Below are 14046 nucleotides of genomic sequence, written 5' to 3' on the forward strand. Positions count from 1 at the left end.
GGGACTGTTTCTCCTAATGAGGTTTGCACCTTGACACCGCCTAGAATCCATATGAATCTACAAAAATATTGTGTGAGAGAAACAGTTAATGAAGTTTTTCTTGTCATGGCTGATGTATTTATTCCATCCTAACGTTGAGTAGAATCTTGCAATGGGGTGAAGATCGACGCTTTGATGAAATGCGTGGAAATATTGGGAAACTTGTAGTCTTTTGGACTTTTCAGGTCAGCTATGTACTTTGGTTTTTTCATGTTTTGAAGATAGAGTAGAGAGTAGCTCAGTTAAGTTTGAGTCTTGTTATCTAAGACCATGTGGGTTTTTGTTCTTTTTTCTTTCCTGCCAGGCTGTGTGGGTTTGGACAGTTAGTCTACCCGTTACCTTTGTTAATGCAAGCAACGGTGGAAGATTGTTTCAGCCCGCAGATGTTATAGGTTGGACAATGTGGGTTGCAGGGTTCTTGATTGAAACTATAGCTGATCAACAAAAGCTTTCATTCAAGAACTGTCAAGAAAACAAAGGAAGATGGTGTGATGTTGGTATATGGAAGTATTCTCGCCATCCAAACTACTTCGGTGAGGTTAGTATCGTTTGAAGAAACTTCTGTCGATTCACATATTGGTATTCTATGAATTAGAAGAAGCTCCGAAAAAAAGAACTAATTGATGGGTGTGATTGTAAAATCAGATGTTACTCTGGTGGGGGATATATGTGGCTGCATTGCCTGTGCTTAAAGGTGTTGAGTACCTTGTCATAGTTGGACCACTCTTTCTCACTTTGCTACTTTTCTTCGTTAGCGGCATACCATTACTCGAGGTTCTCTCTATCTCTCCTCTCTCTTTCCACTCTTGCACATTCTGTTACACAGCAGAAACAACATTCTTGTTGTGTATAAATGCAGGAATCTGCGGACAAAAAGTATGGTAACTTGGGAGCTTATAGACACTATAAGAAGACAACTAGGTATAATACAAAGCTCTTTAAACCCCGTTATTGGCCCTCGAGTATAAGCTTAAGTCCCTCTTTCAATTGGATACTGGTTTACAGCCCTCTGATTCTGTTACCGCGAGGAGTGTATGGGTACTTACCTAAATGGTGCAAGACTGTCTTTCTCTTTGAGTTTCCATTGTACAGCCGGAATCTCCCTCAAGAAACTACTACAGTCTGGTGAGTCCCTTGAAATATGAATGATTTCACAGCATATTTGTCATTTATTTGGCTTCAATCTCCTTGTAATCCTACAAAGTCTGTGTCATGAACCTAATGAGTTATTTTCATTCTTTTTACGCGCAAGGGATAGAGGAAACTCGAATAAGAAGAGCCAGAAAAGTATTGACTGAGAGAGAGAGAGAGAGAGAGAGATGGCTATTGTAATTTTTGTCCATCTCCTAGTTCTACCTTCATGATCAAACTCTCTTTTTTTTTTGTATAGATTCTCGTTTGTCTTTGAATACATGTGAAAAGTAAATGATACATTGATTGTGAATACAATAAGATTCAAACCAAGCTTAAAAAAATGTTGGAAGGAAAATTACATATGATTCAAAAGAAACGTTCTCTATGGAAGCACTATCGATGTGAACTGTTACTGAAGTTCTCTAAGGAAATCACGGCACCTGATCTAAGTTCACCTGAAGAAGAAGTATCAGAATGAGAAGAAAGTAAGATGTGGATTCCAAAGGAATATGCGTCGTCACTGATTTGCATTTAGTTATGTTCTTCATACGCCAATGTCGATCATCGATCCTTCCGCTAATGCCTTCGTATCTTGGCTTCCTTTAATTTCTGATTTTAACTTTTTCTTAACCCTAAGTTCGTTAGATTCATGTCGTAACTGGCAATCTTAATATCTTGATATCATATTTGCCGGTTTGAGTTTATGTTGCCTTGTCAATGCCTCTTTCTTGCGAAACAAGAATATAACTTGGATCTTTCTCATCGGCTCAAGGTTTAAATTTGGTGTCTGTTTACAATTAGGGTTTTTTTTTGTTTTATAATGTATATGGACTCACCGAACGGATCCTTCATTTGTGTGTCTGATGGGATTATATATATATGAGAATGTTCCTGCAACTTTGTTTAATCTAGGGATCTTTTCTAACACACATATATATATATATATATATGGCCTTGATTGGAAGAGCATATGAAGAAGCTTTTTTAATTTTATCATCCAATCAACATTTATTAGGAGAGCATATAAGGGAGCATTTAGAAGCTACAAATGCTCTCATATGCTCTCTTCCTATATGCTCTCATTTGAAGCATTTCCCAAGCATTTAGAAATCAAATTTAAATATATATTAAATTAATTTTAAATAATTAATTTATTTTGTAAAAATAGAACATTATGATTTTATAAAAGATAAATTTATTTGTTATAAGATAATATATATGAGAAACTACTTAATGTTATTATTAAAAATAATATAATAATTTATTTAATACATTAAAATATTAATGTGGATATAACGTTTATAATATATATTTTTGTTTTATTTTAGTTTAATGTGTTATATTATATATATTTTAAAAAGTTATTGAAATTAAAAATGTAAATATAGATATAAACTTTTATAAAAAATTATAATATATATTAATTATTTGTAATTAATGTGTAACATTATAAATATATATAATGAAAAATTATTAAATTACACATTTATATATATATATATATAACAATTTATAAAATTGATTAAAACTAAAATATATTTTTTAAAAATCATATAGCAATGAGTGATAATTATTTTTTTTAATGAAACACATTTAAATTATATATTTTTAATAAATATCATATATTTAATATAAATATAATATTTAATACTCTAGTGTTATACCAATCAAGTAAATGTGTTATATTAATCAGAGCATACAGCTTATGCAGCTTAATGCTTATGCTGCATAATGCTAATGCTATAATATATGTGGTTCCAATCAAGCCCATATATATGTACTTGGCTGACCAGTAGTAGTCATGTATACGTTTCAAGACTGACTCGTTCCTTCCTCCATTGATCATCATAGACATGCATCAACACTCCTATATATATATATATATTATACTAGCTATTTTCCTACTCTCATCTACATATGAGTCTCCAGCATGTTTACTTGTTCCCCTCGGCAACTTGGCAGTTCATTTGATGTGTGCAACGTGTGTGCGTGTGTAACAGAGATGGCGTGGAAGAGGGCAGAGCCGGACCAATGAAATTTGGAATCCTATAGCTCGGATTTTTTTTGCTGATAATAATTTTTACATAATTTAAAAGTATAAAGTAAAAAGGAATCAATTTTTTATTATAGTTGTTGTTTTAAAAACATATTACTGTCAAATAAGTTTCGAAGAAATATTGTAAACATATTTTTTTAGTGAAAATAAGTTTTAAAACATTTTCTAGAACATTTTTGATATTTTTTACAAGATTTATTCAACAAATATATTATTTTTCTTATATATATAAAACCAAAATAGAAAAGTGAGACCCGTTAAGGTGGGGGCCATTCAAATGTTTCAAAATAATGTGTTCAAGTCCGGCTCTGGAAGAGAGTAGCAATTGATGGGCTGTTTGATAAAGTTGTTGAAGCGGTTGGAGAGTTGTGGGATCGTTATAAACGCAAAAAGCCCGATGACATGCCGGCGCCGCATTCTCTTATCGAGGTTCCGGAATCGCCACAACTTGGCAAATCTATTGCTTTCGAAAATATCTCCTCCTACTTTCCTACCGCCTCGTCTTTACATCAGCATCTCTTGGCATATCACACAAGACCTCGTGTCCTTCTCTTAGCTAGTGACCGCATGTGCTGCTGCCGCAAATGTTTATGCCTTCTACCGCTCAATGAAAGATTGGTCTCACGTCAGATTGGTGGCCACGGAGGATGTGGTTCCGTATCTGGACATTGATATAACCCCCGATGTTCTAACTGCAGATGACTCGAGATGAGCTGCAAAGGTGGGCAGAGATATTGGTCATTGCTCCTTTGTCCAACACCACACTTCTCAGAGTAAGTAATTAATTTTGAATTATAGGTCTTCTTCATTAACTTTTTTCTCTACAAAAATTTTATAAGCTACCTGCATTTAACTAAATCTACAAAAATTTAAAATCTTAATTAAATAGTTTATTTGTTGTTATTTTTTATTCTTTTATAAACTTTAAAATAAATTTAGCTATATTTTTTTTTCGTGCATCCTAAAAGAAATTAGCAATCTAACAAGTTCCATAATGCATAATTTTAAATTATATTTTCATATTATTTTAAATTAATATTTGTTGATTAATAAAAATATTAATATGATTAAACTAATTATGAGAGTTGAAAAATATATATTAGTATTGTAAAACCAACTATATTAGTATTCTTAATTTTATAAGTGATAATTTGATATATGGTATAAAATATAACTAATTCATAAAATTTAATATATTTAGTAAGTAATTTAACATGTTTAAATTTTTTTTAATAATTTTTGATTATATTCAAAACAAAATAACAAAATAAGTATTCAAATAAAATTAAATTAACAATATGAAATTACATAAAAATTAATAATATTATATTGAAGATGAGTTTCTCAAATTATACCTTACCTTTCGTACCATAAATCATATGTTCTGTGAGTGGCTTAAAGGAGACGTTATCAAAGCAAAAAAATAATATGTATATTTTATGTACACATGTGGCATGCCTATATAAAACACACAAAATAAAATAGTTCACGAATTTGCTAAACCTCTTCATGTTACCGTTATGTTGTTTGGTCATTTTCAGGCAGTTATCTAGCTTTTGGTCATCCATGTCTCAGTTACATAGTGTAGAACCCAAAAAATTCAATTGAAGGGATAGGAATAGATAAATCGAAAATGAGAAAGAGATAAAATGTTCAAATTAGTAAAAGACACACATGTTCCACTTGTTGTTCATGTTCTCTTTGACCAAAAGCCGGTTCATGACAGGGTTCAAAACTATGAACTCTTTCACCTCCTTCGCCGTGAGATTCCCATTCTTAATGCGGATCTATAATATATGTTTTACCAAAAGATGATAATGCAATTTAGAAGTGAAATAAGAAAGTGTATTGAAAACCTAAACATTCTTACACATAAGCTGCATGATTTTCAGACCAAATAGACAAAGATTGAAGAAAACGAAACAGAAAGAAAAGAATACCCCAGTCACTTGTTTTAGAATTGGTCCACTTTCCCCAATATGAAAAGTATTCCGCTTCAGTTCTACATGATAAATATAACAGTTAATGAAGTTTTCTAGTCATGTCTGTCGTCTGATGTATTTATTCCATCCTAACGCTAGTCTTTTGGACTTTTCAGGTCAGCTACAAACTTTGGTTTTTCATCTTTTGAAAATAGAGAAGAAGAAAATAGCTCAGCCAAGTTGGATTCTTGTGATCTAACACTATGTGGGTTTTTGTTCTTTTTTTCCCCTACCAGGCCGTGTGGGTTTGGACAGTTAATCTACCTGTTACCTTTGTTAATGCAAGCAACGGTGGAAGATTGTTTCAGTCCGCAGATGTTATAGGTTGGACAATGTGGGTTGCAGGGTTCTTGATTGAAACTATAGCTGATCAACAAAAGCTTTCATTCAAGAACTGTCAAGAAAACAAAGGAAGATGGTGTGATGTTGGTATATGGAAGTATTCACGCCATCCAAACTACTTCGGTGAGGTTAGTATCGTTTGAAGAAACTTCTGTCGATTCACATATTGGTATTCTATGAATTAGAAGAAGCTCCTAGTTTCTACGTACCTTCATGATCAAACTCTCTTTTTTGTATAGATTCTCGTTCGTGTTTGAATACTTGTGAAAAGTAATTGATACATTGATTGTGAATACTAGGGCTGGGCACAATGGCGGAGCCAGAAAACTGATTCATGGGTGTCAATAAAATTTGAGAGGGGTGTCAATAAAACAATATGTTTCTTCAACAAGGGTAAATTACTTATTTTAACAAAAGCTAATATGAAAAAGAAAAAAAAAAATCATGGGTGTCATATGACACACATGATCCTTCTCTCCCTCCGCCACTGGCTGGGCATTCGGGTAACCCGTTCGTGTTCGGGTATTATCCATTCGGGCTCGGGTAAACGGGTTTATAAAAATAGAATTCATTGGGTATTTTTAGATATATGGGTTCGGTTCGGTTTGGGTACTATCGGGTTCGGGTCGGTTTGGATTACAAATTTTAGAACCCGATTAGTACCCGAACTACCGGGTACCCGAAAAAATATAATTATTTTGAAATTTTTTTGATATTTAGGTATAAAACTAAATGAAATATTTAAAATTATAATCATAATTTTGGGGTAATTGCATTATATTAATGATAAATATTATAAATATGTTTATATGTTCGGGTTTAATGGGTACCCAAAGGGGTACCGGGTATTATCCGACCTTAACCCGAACCCACGGGTATTAGAAAATAGAACCCAATAGAGTTTTATAGGCAAACCCGTACTCAACCCGAACCCGGTTTTTTGGGTCGGGTTCCGGGTTGGGTATTCCGGTACGGTTTTTATGCCCATGCCTAGTGAATACAATAAGATTCAAACCAAGCTCCAAACAAATGTTGCAAGGAAAATTACATATGATTCAAATGACACGTTCTCTATGGAAAAAACTATTGATGTGAACTGTTACTGAAGTTCTCTAAGGAAATCACGGCACCTGATCTAAGTTCACCTGAAGAAGAAGTATCAGAATGAGAAAGTAAGATGTATAATACCCAGAGATGAAGGCAAACAAGATAGAGCACAGCCCAGATTTTGGCGGTCGGGTTTCTACGCAAGAATACGGTTCCCGAGACGAATATAGCATTTAGTTGCATCACTAGCCATCCCAAATGTTTCTTGCCTGACCGGATTTTATCTTGGAGAGCTGGTTTAAACGTTGATCCTGAGAGTTCCCACTCTCCTGCTTCAAGATCTTGGGATGCGGCTTCAATTGCAGACATACCTTTGTTTTCTTCTATAAGCCTTGATACAGCCTGGCAAAGAATCCAAATTGGATCGGGTATGGAAGAAAATATCTTTGTTTTGGGAGCAAACAGGTTGGTGAGATTCATCAATGTACCTCGATTCTAAACGATATGGTTGCTTTCTCTGAGGAAAGCGCTTCGACCTGGTAAAGTTGGCAAGACAATTTGGAAATTTTTTTTTGTCAAAATGTCTCTATCTTAACTCTTAAGTGTTATTAATACCTGGGATTGTTTTTGAATAAGGTGGTCAGTAAGCTGGTTGAGTCTTCGCTTCAGTTCAATTTCCACTTCAGTTGGTTCTTCGAGATCCTTTCTCATCATTTCTATGTCTGCTTCCAGTTTAGTTGCCTAAATTTAACAAGGAATCAAGCAAAAAAGGAATGAGCTTCAAATATGTAATCTTGACCTCTGTATCACGATAGATGGATCTTCCAGTCTTTAATGAAAAATTATACAGCTGCATATACCTAATAATAGGAATAATCGTTCCATAAGAAAACCTGAAGCATAAGTCAACCAGACAATTATGTTAGCTAACCTTATCTTGTAACCGCCCGATTTTATCAGTCAGCAAAGAAATCTCTGCTTCAAGCATCTGGTGTTCGAAGATGTCTCCCCTAGAAGTATCTAACTACACATCCCACATATAAGCAGCATGGTTTTCAGACCAAAGAGACAAAGATTAAAGAAAAGGAAACAGAAAGAAAAGAAGTACCAAGTCACCTGTTTTAGGACTGATCCACTTTCCCCAATACGAAAAGTATTCCGCTTCAGTTCTACATGATAAAGACAAGTTCTTCAGCAAAATAGAGAAGTGATTAATAAGAGCAGTAAAAAAAAATCATGCGAAGTAGAAGAAGCTTTTTATAAGAGAGGTGCCTAACTGTATAATTTCTCAAAGAAAGAACCCATACCTTCCAGAGTAGACTCTTTAAGCTCAACTTGTTGTCGGAGTACTGCTACCTGCTCTATCTGGTCACATCAGAAAGGAAAGAGATTAGTTAATAAATGCAGATTTTATAAATTGGCTCTAAAACTTTGACTCAACAATTAGGTATTGATCAAAACATCCTTAGCGTCAGAAGATCGACATCTTTTAGTAAGAACGCTGAACATTACCAATAAACAAAATAACTAGATGATTTAATCTCTATACCTGAGTCTCAAGTTTCTTCTGCCCAGCAGCAAGCGATCTAGTAAGTTCCGCGTTTGCAGCCTATAACATTCCATTTTTTTATATGTAAATCAGGAAAACAGATCTGACCATTATAAGGTAATACTAAGAGCACTTTGAACTGTCACCAAACAAATTACGCGGTTAATACCTCCAATCCGGCCAAACGTGTGAGAACTTCCATTCTTGTGTTGTTATGCTTTTGTTTTTCAAGGTCAGCAGCTTCCAGCGTTTCCATCATGTTTGTTTGCAACTCTGCAGCCTAATCGAAAGAGGACAAACACAGCATAGTTCATTTAGCTTGAGTAATACAACTGTCAAATCATATTATGGATGTCCTCAGCAGCTTCTATCATATGCATAGCGAGCTTTGCAGTTCAGACTCTAAGAGTACAACTAGTGTTTTGCTAGTGTCAACAATTATGAGCATGTCAATTCTTAATCGGAATAAGTAATATGCATGTTTGCATTTTTGTCAGCTGAAACATGATTAAAGTCAAAGTGCAGTCTTAATTGTCTAAACCTTCATCATTGCAAGCCAAAAAACTTGGAAAAATTGCTACCTCTTGTGCCTGTTGTTTAGCTCGTTCCTCGACTATTTTCTCTAAACTCTGTTTTTCACCTTCAAGTCTTGCTACCATATTCTCTCGCTCTTTGATGACCGCTACAGCTTTTGTTGCAATTTTTTCAGCGAAGATTTTCTCTCGTCTCCTCCTACGCTCCTCCCTCTGACGCTCTCTCTCAGAGTCTGTGCTCGAATCAGACTCATAATCGGATTCAGATTCATCACTTGACAAGGAAGAATCTTTCCTCTTTAGACGGTCAGAAACATTGCTCTGTGAGACTTCTTCCCTCAGCTGCTTTCCCCATACAGCACTTCTTCTGGGCTCACGACCATCCTTTTTTCCGACACTTGGTAATGTTTCCTTAGGGAGAGTCTCATGGGCCGATCTCGAGGAGTCATCCAGGGGAGGTGGCTGAGCACTGACATCCTTCTCACTCTCTTTACGAGTTGACTTAACAAACATATCCCGAGGAGCATTTCTACTTTCCATGTCAGCATCAGAAGGGCTAGACACTTCCTTGTCGCTAGGTTCCTTATTCGGCTGTTTTTGTGGCCTCCCTCTAGAATCGACCACATTAGCGATACTACTCTTCTCACTCTTCTTTCCACCATCAGATACCAAAGGATTTCTCCCCACATTGCCATGCCTTTTTCCATCCTTCTTCAATCCCCGAGTCACAGATGTTCCACCGGGAGTACGAGGCTTAGAAGTGCTGGTCACCTGACTTGGAGAACTCAGGAGTTCTGTCCAGTCATTGTCAGTGAGTTTATTAGTTTTATCCTGTGTCAAACCCTGTGACGGTGAACTTGTCTTTTCTTGGGATTGATCTGGTTTGCGTAATTTTTTGCCACTACTCAAGTAGCTAGGTGGTTTTTGCTCAACTGAGTTTCTCTGAGATCCACCGCCAGAATCACTACCACCTTCATATGTCTTCTTCCTCAGCTGATCTTTCAAAGAAACAGGACTGCTTCCAGATTTTGGAGAGGTCTCAAAGACCTCGTCATGGGTCTCAGACTTCTCATCCTTTCGTAGAGAATCTGCTGCCTGCTGATCGAGCTGAAAAAAAAGCACAGTTTACATAATCCCCAATTAGCACAAATTTTATGGTAATGAGCTCAATTAGATTTAGACTCTCGAGTAACAAATTGGACAAAGAAACGCAAGAATCTGAGCTAGTATAAGCAGAAATCGATGCAATGCAATGACCCAGATGATGTAACAATAACATTTCAAGATGATTTAGATTAACCAGAGCCTGAATCACATCAATTTCAATGAAACATCTCTACATTCAAAACGTGGGGATCAAGATTAGACTAGAACCCAGACGACTTCCAAATCCGATCATTTTCATACTTAAATCTATTCAAAACGAAAATGAGATTCGACATATCACTCTCTCACCTGTTGAAGAATCGTTTCGGCGGCTTTGAGCTTCGACGAGATCCAATTCGCCATTTTTTTTCTTCACTGCTCTTTAGAAAAGGGATACGACTAAAGACCCATACGACACCGTTTTGTTACCCCCAACTGATTTTCCCGATTTGCAGCACTCGCATCAGAGAGAACAACAACGAAGAAGACGAAGATGAAATCAAAAGCATCAGAGGAAGGTGTAATGTAAGCTACGGTGACGTTTCGGTGACGTGGTTAATTTTAGCAAACGCCGAAAGAGACTCCACAACTAAAACCCAGCCGAATCCGGTTTTGTTTTCCGGTTCACTATTCATTTTGTCTTTGGTTCATTTTATTCCAAGTGTTACTGAACAGTGAACAGTTGTTTTAGCTTGATAACTACTTTTATAAAAACCGTAATTCCAAAAAAATAAATAATCCAAACCAAAATATGGATCATAGTTACGTTTTGTGGTTATTGTCATTAAAATCATAAAATGTATAAGACAAAAGTCTAGCCAAGCCAACATTTCAACAATTCTTAATTTTTAACATCACTGATAATTTCAAAACAATATTGAAAGAAAAAAAAAAATAGGTAATCAGTTTTATTTACTTGTTGTAACAACAACTTGAGAGTGAAGTACTCAACGGTCTAGTGGCGGTAACTTCATGAATATTCACAATCTCTGTACCCGCGGGAATGACCGTACCGTCACCGTTGGGTCTATTGTCTAAAGCGATCTTCTGAGTCAAAACCTCATGTATCCGTCCGATCATGCTTAGAAACGCTTCTTCGACGTTTTGGTTCTCTAGAGCCGACGTTTCGAGAAAATAGAGTCTGACCCTCTTCTTCTTCAACTTCTCTAGACTGCCGGAGATCGGATTTGTTACCGACGAGGACAATGATGGTGTCCGGATTAGAGAAGCCTCTGAGCTCCGACAACCATTTTTTAATGTTTTCAAAAGTGGTTCGCCTTGTGATGTCGTAGATTAGTAAAGCTCCCAAGGCTCCACGGTAATACGAACTCGTTATCGCTCTAAATCTTATTAATTTCCTCCCATTCAAAAAAAAGAAAAAGAAACAGGGTATAAGATAAGTAAAACACACACAAAACTCTTATAGAGTCTCACAATTGTCAATATAAGATAAGATTTGTCGAAATAAAAATAAATTTAATAAGAAAAACAAAAAGAAGAAAAGGTCGCGACATTTAACTAAGATTAGGTCCGCGTGACATCGATTGCTTATCAAGATTTTCATTATTTTCTTCTGTGCGTGATCTATTATCCTAATCATCATCCCAATCCTATATTTCATTATTTATTTTTTGTTGTTTACCAAATTAAAGGATACTTTTGTTCATGGTCAATGGAAACTCGATTAATGGACGTAAACTTAAGAATTTCGTTTACATTAAGCTTACGTTTTCTTATGTGCAACAATATTATATTCTTACGGTAAATACATAAATTTTGATCATATCTTCATACATCAACTGCAAGTCCCTTATACTCTTATAGAGTTATAGTATTATAACCGAGGTTGAATTCTGTTACCTTTCTTGGCCTGCGGTGTCCCATATCTGAGCTTTGATGGTCTTATCAGCAACGCGAACATTCCTGTAAGCAAAGTCTACTCCGATGGTTGGTTTAGAGTCTAACCGAAACTCATCTCTCGAGAATCTCGACAAGAGGTTTGATTTCCCGACGGCCGAGTCTCCTATGAGAACAGCCTTGAATAGGTAGTCGCACTCTTCGTCGTACGATTCCTCCGCCATGTTCTAAGGTGCTCCGCTTTAATCAGAGTTTTATGTAAGTAATTCAACAAAGGATCGATCGATATAATAGATATCCGAAGAGAAAGGTTTTGTTTTATTGTATAGAAACCTCTCGAGAAAGTCTTTCCATCAAGTATATATGTGCCTCTGTTTTATTGAAATCATGTATAAACTATGCATATAATGTCATATGATCGCGACAAGATATATATAGTTTTATTGTTTTCTTCTTTTCTTGGAAGAGTTATTTGAGGACGAAATACCTTTTGAGAAAAGTAGTATAGAAAATAGGAAAATGAAACGAGCAAAGGACAAGGATAAAAGAGGCGTGACAGAGATTGTACATAACACAATCCAAGATAATTTGTTATATAGTGTGTTTGTTTGTCAACGAAATTTATTTTATCTGCTGATTAAAAAAATATTGTGCTATCTATTCATTTCAACAAGTTGTTTTGTTACTATTAGGTTAACAAAGGATGAAGTTGTAACGTATTATGAAATAGATTTTATATATATATGTATAACTGTATTCTCAGATTCAAGTCATAAAGCTCAATCATGCATGTTTTTCAAAGTAGTAGTCGTTACGTATGAGTTTTGACAATTACCAAACTCACCCACGGTTAGGTTATGACTTGTAAACACAATTACAGATAAAATAAACTTAGGGCCTAAGATGGGCTTTTAATAGGCCCGACTCTTTCAAAAACAAGTCAAAAAAGTTCTTCTTCCATAGAGAACGAGTGAACGAACAAATGGAAGTCCATTTTATTCTTTACTCCAAAGAGGAAGAGTGGAATACGATTCGTAGACGTAAACGTCTTCTTTTTTCCAATGTACACCAACACACCACCATAGGATTCCATCTCTATATATCTTTTGCAAACTGGGGTTGTCTTTTTCACGAGGACTAGTTGCTTGCCTTATATTTAAGGTAATCACATTTGTTTCCTAATACACTTTGATTACTACACCCGGAAATAGCCTTAATAGGACATGGATACGAATATACTACTACTACTCTCTGTATCAATCTGCGCGTCAATTCAGCGTTCATTACGTTGGTTCGTAGTAGGAGAGGAGTATACTAGTAAATTCATTGGAACCAGATCCTCGGCTTAAAAACTTTTAATGTTACTATAACGGATGGTCCCCAAACAGTAAAAGTAAAGGCACATACGAGAGAATCAGTTATTTCTTTGTTTTTTTTCCAATACCCAGAACGCGTCCGTTGACCATTTGGAAAGTCATGAGTTTCTCTCGGAAGCTAAAGGTTTGATGTATTCAAGACAGTGATTTCGTTTCTATGCCAAATATAAACCGACTCAGAGAGAATCGAGAATGCAAGACGAGTAAATGAATTTAGAAACCAGATTTGCTTGAACAAAGAGAGAGAGCAACGATGATATATCCAGAATATGCAGCAGATCTACTTAAAAATAAAATCTCCACCATCTAAAGTATGAAACAAACTCATATTGAAGTTAGATTGATGATGATTTATCACATTTTTTTTTAAACGAGTACCTATTATTATTGTTCCCAATTTGAAATTCCATTTCTCAGAGAATCCAGATCGATATAAAAAGAAAAACAAAAACAAAAAACCCTAAGCCGAACCTCCATTAGCAGATCCGTTGTTGATGAGGGAGGAAGAGGTCATCATCTTCTGAAACTCTTCGAAATTGACATTCCCGTCGCCGTCAGCATCCACAGGTCCGATCATACGAGTACAGTCTTCGACAGAGCAAGACATCCCAAGGCGGTTAAGAACCTGATGAAGCTCAGCGGCGGAGATCAGTCCGTTTTTGTCCTGATCGTATAGATCGAAGGCGTCACGGATCTCCGCGGCGGAGGAAGACGAGCGGCAGAGTGTAGAGAACTCGTCCAGGTTGATGAAACCGTCGCGATCTGTGTCGACTTCCTCCAAAACGCGGTTGAGCTCCGTCTCCGTGTAGGAAGTCCCCATGGCCTTAAACACGCCGCCGAGTTCGAGCACCGAGATCTTGCCGTCGCCGTTGGAATCGAACTGGTCGAAGACTTTCTTAAGCTCCTCTGGGTTAGCCATGTCCACCGATGCAGGCGTGGGTTTGGCGGTTTCTGGATTTGCGCTTGCCATTTTTTTTTTCTTTGT

The 14046-nt window shown here is 36.0% G+C and overlaps 3 protein-coding genes and 1 pseudogene across 6 annotated transcripts in view; 1 reads left to right on the plus strand and 3 right to left on the minus strand.

Annotated features, from left to right (window-relative positions):
- The window catches only part of LOC104740511, a 3406-nt gene extending 1873 nt beyond the window's left edge, over window positions 1-1533 (plus strand). The window contains exons 1-7 of one of the 3 annotated variants that reach the window (XM_010461128.1): window positions 7-21; window positions 143-224; window positions 344-577; window positions 685-813; window positions 899-960; window positions 1045-1164; window positions 1292-1533. In XM_010461128.1, the coding sequence (XP_010459430.1) occupies window positions 17-21; window positions 143-224; window positions 344-577; window positions 685-813; window positions 899-960; window positions 1045-1164; window positions 1292-1337 (678 nt within the window). In that variant the 5' untranslated portion in view covers window positions 7-16 and the 3' untranslated portion in view covers window positions 1338-1533. Of the gene's footprint in view, window positions 1-6; window positions 22-142; window positions 225-343; window positions 578-684; window positions 814-898; window positions 961-1044; window positions 1165-1291 lie in introns of those variants that run through there. The other 2 variants (XM_010461129.1, XM_010461130.1) reach the window with 2 other exon arrangements.
- Window positions 1552-10342, minus strand: LOC104740510 (golgin candidate 2). 2 transcript variants are annotated; one of them, XM_010461127.2, is made up of 11 exons: window positions 10138-10342; window positions 8731-9789; window positions 8319-8429; window positions 8150-8209; window positions 7908-7965; window positions 7717-7769; window positions 7532-7624; window positions 7216-7341; window positions 7089-7136; window positions 6689-7002; window positions 1552-1618 (listed from the first exon to the last, which is right to left on the minus strand). In XM_010461127.2, exons 1-11 carry the CDS (start codon window positions 10189-10191, stop codon window positions 1567-1569), a joined length of 2028 nt encoding a protein of 675 aa, XP_010459429.1. In that variant the 5' UTR covers window positions 10192-10342; the 3' UTR covers window positions 1552-1566. The 2 variants fall into 2 exon arrangements, with proteins under 2 accessions (XP_010459429.1, XP_010459428.1); XM_010461126.2 differs by lacking the exon at window positions 1552-1618 and having other exon boundaries at window positions 6557-7002; window positions 10138-10341.
- LOC104740509 lies at window positions 10415-12279 on the minus strand (annotated as a pseudogene).
- On the minus strand, window positions 13270-14040 carry LOC104740513 (probable calcium-binding protein CML27). Its single transcript, XM_010461132.2, has one exon. The coding sequence runs from the start codon at window positions 14029-14031 to the stop codon at window positions 13522-13524; it is 510 nt and encodes a 169-aa protein (XP_010459434.1). The 5' UTR covers window positions 14032-14040; the 3' UTR covers window positions 13270-13521.

The sequence above is a fragment of the Camelina sativa genome, chromosome 14, assembly GCF_000633955.1.
Source record: "Camelina sativa cultivar DH55 chromosome 14, Cs, whole genome shotgun sequence".
Taxonomy (NCBI): domain Eukaryota; kingdom Viridiplantae; phylum Streptophyta; class Magnoliopsida; order Brassicales; family Brassicaceae; genus Camelina; species Camelina sativa.